Raw genomic sequence first — 7,265 nt, 5'->3', positions numbered from 1 at the left:
AGAGGTATGGAAGGCCCTGCTGAGAATGTTGTTGGTGACAGAAGGCATCATTCCCACCCACCCCAGCTCGTACAGAACGCTGACTGCAAGCCTGTAACAAAACATTTTGCCATTAAAAATCTTTTAGAAAACAAGTATAAAAAAGGAATTGCAATACACAGCATAGAAATATCAAAAGTGACTGTGCCAGTTTCCCCTGTACACAAAGAGTATTCTTAAGAAAATAAAATCCCCAAATCACATTACAAATTCAATACACAATATTGCATCTTCCTGACATTGTCTGTGCAGCAGAAGCTCCATACAGTATTGGGGCAGCTACAAGGCAGACCAGTAGCTCCCCATTAGTTCCTCTCTCTCTGCAGCAGCTGCCAAGAATTTGGCTATTGCAATTTTAGGAGTTAGGAAGCAGAAAGCTGCAAGAGGGCAACCCAAGGGTTTGTAAATCAGTACCTTTCCTTCTCAAGAAGGAGATCTTTTTAAATCAAGAGATTCCTGTGATACTGCACATTACTTCTTGCTGGTGTCAGTGAGACAGTAGAGTTTTGACTGTTTCTGTGTCAGTTTACTTGCAGAGTCACCACTCCATGGGCCAGAGATGGCCCATCTTTCAGTGATTTCTGCTCAAGTAAGAGCACACAGCTGAGCCCCAGAGGCAAACCAACCCATGTCACTCACTGTGTTTCACTGTAAAGACACTGGCAGACACAGGTTTGTCAGCCTTGCAAATAATTAACATACATTGTTCCTCAATTCAATTTTCAGCAGCCTGGAAGGTATCACACAAGTGCACTCTCTCTCTTGCTCCTTACTTCTCCAGCCAAGATTCAAAGCCCCCTCAGCTATGCAGGAAAGGGGCTGGATGCCCAGGGACTGAAGCTACTGCCGTCCGTGAAACCCACCTTGTGTTTTGGTGACTTAATCTCCTCAACTCAATAACTTAGTAACTCCCTGTAGAACCTTGGAGAATAGGAGGAGTGGGCTTTACATTTGAGGATGTACAAATCAGATGACTTGTTTCTCTACAAACACAGCAGTAACCCATTCAGACAGCACAGGATTTGTTGTTAGGGGGGATTTTTGTTTGCTTTCTTTAACAGAGAGCTGGCAACAGCCAGAGCCCCTCCCTGGACAAAGCGCACAAAGTTATCTCCAGCCAGAGGTCCCAGAGCGTAGAGCCCTTTCTCCTGAGTGCACTCATAGGTAAATGGGTCAACATCTATGGGATTCCTCTTTGGATTGACTGGTTGGCCATTGTCCATTGCCAAGTCAATGCCATTATTTGGCAGAAAGGAGAGGTTGGGGTTTGAGCCAGTTAGAACAAGAGCCATGGAAATCTTATAAACTTTCTGGCAGCCATTCTTGTCCTGAAAGATACACTTCTTGTCCTTGCCAAAGGATAGCACGTGGTGCTCAGGAAGGCTAACATAACACTCATAGGGCCCAGCACAAGCAGCTGTTTGTTCTTTCATCATCTGATGGACCTTGTGGTACTCAGGGTACATCATTTTGGGGAGCTGGTTAAAAATGAGACCTGGATCACTGACTCTCCTCCGAAAAACGTGGATTACTGGAATATTGCAATGGTGAGCAAAGAGAATTGCATCAGCAGCTGTCAGACCAGCACCTACAATCAAGACTGGATCTGATGTGATGCCAATGCAATTGTTCTTCACTGCTTCCTCTAGGGCAGACAACTGGTGATGGATATAGGAAAGGTTCTCTCCCTTCACTCCAAGCCAGGTAGGACTGTCGTACGTTCCTGTAGCTAAGACCACGCTCTCTGCATAGAGGGAAAAGGGCTCTTTGTCACCTCTCACAGTTTTGAAAAACCCATCTACTTGGAAGACCTCTGCACTTTTCTCATTGAAGTTCCAGAGTGAGTCACTGTTGACCTGCAGGCCTTTCTGTTCATGGTTGGAGACGTTCTCTGCACTCACTTTCCTCACAGAGGTCACAACAGTTCCACATTTGAAATTCTTCTGCAGTCCTTTCTTCATCACATAGTGTTGGTAATATTGAGCAATGTCTTCTGCTGTGGCTCTGTTGTTTCTGAGGCCTCTGAAATATAGTACAAAGGCGATTAAGAGGCTGGAATTTCTCCCTTCTTCCATTGAAAGTATTCTAGAGCCCTCTGTCCTTACACTGACAGAAGATTTAGCCAGATTCCCTGACCTCAGCAATGCTATTCCTAGTATACAGAGCTAACAGTCAGGTTCCCAAGCTGTTTGAGCAGAGGCACCTTGCTCTAGGCACAAATATCATTCATAAGAAGATGGTTGCTCCTTCATATACTTCTTTTATTTCATTTTTAACCCTTGAACATTTAAGACTGTTACACATCTCGAGTAAAAGCACCTCAGAGACTGCACAGTACTTCTCATTAGGGACAGCAGCAGTAGAGCCAAAAGTCAGATGACCACATCTTTTCCAGAACTTATGGTCACTGTGATCCATCTCCCCAGAGGGTGTTGAGAAAGACACATTCCAAGCAGAGCTGCAACTTTACCCAAATCACCAAATGCAGAATGGACTTTTACTGGGGGGTGGGAGGGTGTCCTTTCTCTCACTAGAATCATCAATAACAGATAGGTAGTTACATTCAAGTCCACTCCATCCTAGGTTCCCAAATAACTTCAGGATATCTGCAAATAACCACAACATAGGTTTTACCTTCTTTTTTGCTTTAGCCAATCTTTGAAGGGGAGATCTGGGAGACCCATCCATTCCCCTCTGCTCAGGGTAACCATAGAGCCCTCGATAGACTGGAATGAGAAGCACAGTACAATCACTCTCAGTTATTCAAACATAAGAAGTGAAGTGCAGTTTTATCACATTTCAGTACTGCACAGACCATGAAATCAATTATTTCCTCTGATGTGCTGTCATGGATGAAACCATCCTTGTTGTCCAACAAGAGCTACAGACTGCCTCTCAAGCTCTTTTTCCTTTTAAACTTTCGCTTCTCTCTATGTAAAAATCCAGCGTGGCTGATTGGTGCATCAGAGGAGCTTCTGCCTCTCCAGTCACCACATCTGGCCACCTTACAACATGCAAGATCAAAGCAGTTAGGCTTCAATTCACATACATGCCAGGCACCCCCAGGAGCATTTCTGCCAAGGACCAAGTGGGGAATGGCTCTGTCGGTCTCATGCCACCAAGTGAGGACAGATTCTGCTGTTCCACCGAAGTCTGTGTCTGGACGCTGAAGAGTATCAAACAGAAGAGCCACCGGGCTGTGGGATCGTCCCTCCAAGCCTTCAGAGAGATACTCCAGATCCTGAAGAGAGGCAGATGAGATGCTCAGAAGGAATGTCCTGCTAGTGAGCAGACTGCTTGTTACTCCAGTATTTCCAGTCACTGGGTTTTGTGTTCTGTCAAGCTCATCTACTGGCACACAGACCTTGTTACTGCCCAAGGATCTTAGTGGCAATGCTAACATTTCATACAAGAGAGCTCTAAACTGCTACAAGTACTTTGCCTAAGGCTCATTTGTTTCTGTCCTTTGAAAATTCAAGAGAGATTCTTGCTTATAGTATAACCCCAGGATGGTTTACTGTGATGTCATACTGTTTCTCTTCACACAAACCTGGTCCAAAATGGAGACACCAGGTGCCTCTTCCAGTTTCCTCTGAAGAATGGGATGAGGATGAATAGAGTCTCTCCTGAAGTAAGGGATGTATCCTGACAGCAAATATGAGAGACAGATCCCTGAAGGTCCATTCCCTAAAAAGATGGAACAGAGAGGAATTTATACTCCTGCAGAGTAGCTCTTGGAGGAGCCTTCCCAATACATCCAGAACAATTCAAAGGGTATGGCACAGGATACAGAGTAAGCCCAGAAACAGAATTTACTATAGAGATGAAGGGGAAACAGCTCTGTTCCCTAAGAAGTGCCATTAATAAGGGATATCTAACAACAGCTGTTGGGACTAACAGGTCTGGAGGACTTTTTCAAAGGGGAGCTAGCCCTAACACGGTGCTGCAGGCAGTGTATTAAGGAAAAAAGTCTGCCTTCAATGCCAAGACCACTCTCCAAAACACAGCACTTTGAAAGACTGCTGCACAACTGGAGTCTGCCTGCTGACTACCCAACAGCTGGATAAAAAACCATGATAGATGTGAGAGTAACCCCCTGCAAGTTTTCACATGACTGTTCTCCAGCATGTTTAATATTTTACAGTGCCTACATAACTAGGTGTCAGCTCTGGCTGCTCAGGCTTTGCTGCTCACCAGCATGTGACTGACCACCACTACATCATGCAGTGATGATCCAGGGGAGGAGAGCTGAAGTGACACAGCAGCCTGTGTTGGCACAGTGCCCCTGCTGCAAGCATGAGCAGCTGGAGCCAAGACTGCTTCTTGGAGATCTGAGATAGAGGGAGGCTCAGGCTGTAAGGCTGACACTGAGCTGAGCTATGTGAAGGGCAGGACAAGCCACAGCTGGGCCAAGTCTGCTGTGCTGAGCAAGGACCAGCAGCTGCATGTCAGGGTCTGGAATATTCCACTTGCAGGAAAGTGATCGAAAACACCAATAGAAACTAAAAGCAAACTAAGCCACAGCTATAGTAAAAATTCAACACTTCAGGTTCCTCCTTTGCTTTAGTAAGTACAAAGAGGTACCCAAGACAGACTTAACCACCTGAGTGCAAAAGATTCAACAACACAGCATTTACTGTGAACCACATGTAAGCTTGATACGGATGGACAGAAGCACAGCTGCCTCTGGGGTTCAGACTACTGTAGAAAGCAACATCTTAAGAGAGTCCACAGCCTTACTGAAGCAGGGCCTGGAGAAGTAGCTGGAATCTGTGTGCAGTGTCCAGCTGAGCTGCTCCAGCCCAACAACCTCCTCAGACTGCACATCTTCACACTGGTGTGCCTCAGGCTTCAGTGACATGTCCACCCTGGATCCTTGTGTAGGTGCACTAGGGACATACCAAAATATCCTCTCTCCTACCTAAAGGCTTGTACAACTGAGCAGGACAAAGTCATTCTCAGATCAGGACCTGCTGGCAGTGCTGTCCTTGTCAAACTCACTGGTAGCAAGGATCAAATATGATTTCTGGAGTGCATTAACTTTGAACCAGCTCTTTTAAGTGTTATAACTTAAATGACAGATAAAGGAATCCAGTTCTAACAAGGCATTTAAACACAGCCTCAGATTAACAGGAGCCAACACCTGCATCCAAGCACAGCTCCAGATCAGTCAGAAGCGAAGGCATGATATCACTGTTTGCTTTGCTCCAAGAATCACCTCATGTTACAAAGCTCCCCTCTTGGAAGAGAGTCAAGGCCCTTAGTCCATGACCTATTTTCTAAGTAGGTACAAACCCCACAGCTTTTTCCCATTAAACCTGTACAAAGATCAGTGTATTTCCAAAGAACTCTGAAAAATTTCAGTGCTTCAACAGCACCTGAAGCACTTTTCAAACACACACAAACCCACTTTCAATTGAAGCATTACAGATAATCACTTCATTGCATGTTGATTATCTGGAGGGAGAGGGTTTCAAACCCTTCTAAATAACCAACAGGGAAAAACCCAGGCCCAGCTGAAGCTATGCCCAAAAGGTTACCAATTTTGCTGTGAAAAAGAGAGGTATGTGTTTCACTTTGTCAGCTGCCTGATTCCCTACTTCTCACAACTCTTAGCAGTCTTTTCCTTAGTAGTGAAGATTGGCTGACAGTGAAAGGATGCAGGAGGAGTGGTCAGGGATTTCTGGTTTGAGTAATACACATGGAACAAAAGCTGGAGACAGCAAGTCCAAAGCAACAACAGAACACATGAATGCTGGCTAAAAAGAGCTTACCTATGATCACAACAGGCAGTGGGTCAAACCCACTCCTATGTGGGGGTCTGGTCCTTGATGCACACATCTTCCTGTCTGGAAGCATTTAGGTTCTGGAATCTACCTGTTAAATAAAGTTTGCATTATTAGCTTTTTTGGCAAAAAAAGCTCATGACTACAGCCTGCAAATCCAGGTTGATCTGAAGGCTCAGCCTTGCATTGCAGACCATCACATTACAGTTCCACACTCCAGAAAGGCCTACTTATCTCTTGTCCCCCTGCCCCAAGACCAAAAGGATGATTCCCTGATTACACACCAGAAAAAAAAACAGAGCAGCCTTATCTTTCTCTTCCATACATGAATTCCAGTCCCTCCAGAAGAGCTGGCAAGTTTGGTAACCCTGGACTGTAACTGAAGCGTTGCAGTTTGCTCATGAGATCATCACTTCTGCCCACACTGGGTAGAAAATTGCCCTAATTAACATGAACACTTTTTTCCTTTTAAAAGCAACTTGTGCATTTATTGCTTAAATGGAGGAACCCTCACTCCACACTTCTGTCCAAAGGCTGGAAACCTCTCTGCATTTTCAAATATGCACTAGTCCATCACTACAAGGCTGGGGTTTGGGGTTGGGTTTTTGTTTGTTTTGATTTAGTTTGCTGGGGGTGTGTGGGGGGGGTGTTTGCTTTTTGGTTTTCTGAGAAGTGCCTGTTTAGTTCCTGAACTTACTTTCTTAAGTCGCCAGAAAATAAGAGTTTTAGGTGTGAATAAGTAAATAACAAGTCTTTAAACAAAATATACCAACATTATCTTGGGAGACTGAGGTGTCACTAGAGTGGAGTCTACAAAACTAATGTAAGCAGATAGCAAATCAAAGCTTTTTGCCATTCCTGCAGGAATCCTACTATGCCAAATAATGTGTCCAGTTCTGGACCCCTCAATTTAAGAAGGACATTGAGACTCTTGAATGTGTCCAGAGAAAGGCAATGAGGCTGGGGAGAGGCCTTGAGCACAAGCCCTAGGAGGAGAGGCTGAGGGAGCTGGGGTTGCTTAGCCTGCAGAAGAGGAGGCTCAGAGGAGACCTTCTTGCTCTCTCCACCTCCCTGAAGGGAGGTTATAGCCAGCTGGGGGTTGGTCTCTTCTCCCAGGCACCCAGCAGCAGAACAAGAGGACATAGTCTCAAGCTGTGCCAGGGGAAGTTTAGGCTTGAGGTGAGGAGAAAGTTCTTCAGAGAGAGTTGTCAGCTGTCAGAATGCACTGCCCAGGGAGGTGGAGAGGGGACTGGACGTGGCACTTGGTGCCATGGTTTAGTAGTCATGAGGTCTTGGGTGACAGGTTGGACTTGGTGATCTTTGAGGCCTTTTCCAGCCTTATTGATTCTATGACTTCTTTAGTTTTCCAAGGAATGTAACTGTACTGTGGCTAATCTAGAAAAGTTATTTTTACCACAATAAACATTCAGTTGCAGAAAT

At 45.2% G+C, this 7,265-nt stretch overlaps 1 protein-coding gene across 2 annotated transcripts; it reads right to left on the bottom strand.

Moving 5' to 3' along the window:
• Nucleotides 1–250: 250 nt before the first annotated feature.
• On the bottom strand, nucleotides 251–5,918 carry OSGIN1 (oxidative stress induced growth inhibitor 1). Of its 2 annotated transcripts, XM_009899142.2 has the most exons (5): nucleotides 5,814–5,918; nucleotides 3,590–3,726; nucleotides 3,089–3,280; nucleotides 2,674–2,765; nucleotides 252–2,061 (listed from the first exon to the last, which is right to left on the bottom strand). In XM_009899142.2, exons 1-5 carry the CDS (start codon nucleotides 5,896–5,898, stop codon nucleotides 1,068–1,070), a joined length of 1,500 nt encoding a protein of 499 aa, XP_009897444.2. In that variant the 5' UTR covers nucleotides 5,899–5,918; the 3' UTR covers nucleotides 252–1,067. The 2 variants fall into 2 exon arrangements, with proteins under 2 accessions (XP_054026170.1, XP_009897444.2); XM_054170195.1 differs by lacking the exon at nucleotides 3,089–3,280 and having other exon boundaries at nucleotides 251–2,061.
• Between the last annotated feature and the right edge of the window lie 1,347 nt (nucleotides 5,919–7,265).

The sequence above is a fragment of the Dryobates pubescens genome, chromosome 19 (assembly GCF_014839835.1).
Source record: "Dryobates pubescens isolate bDryPub1 chromosome 19, bDryPub1.pri, whole genome shotgun sequence".
Taxonomy (NCBI): Eukaryota; Metazoa; Chordata; class Aves; order Piciformes; family Picidae; genus Dryobates; species Dryobates pubescens.
Note: the sequence above shows the minus strand (reverse complement) of the source record. Positions and strands in the feature narration are given on the sequence as shown.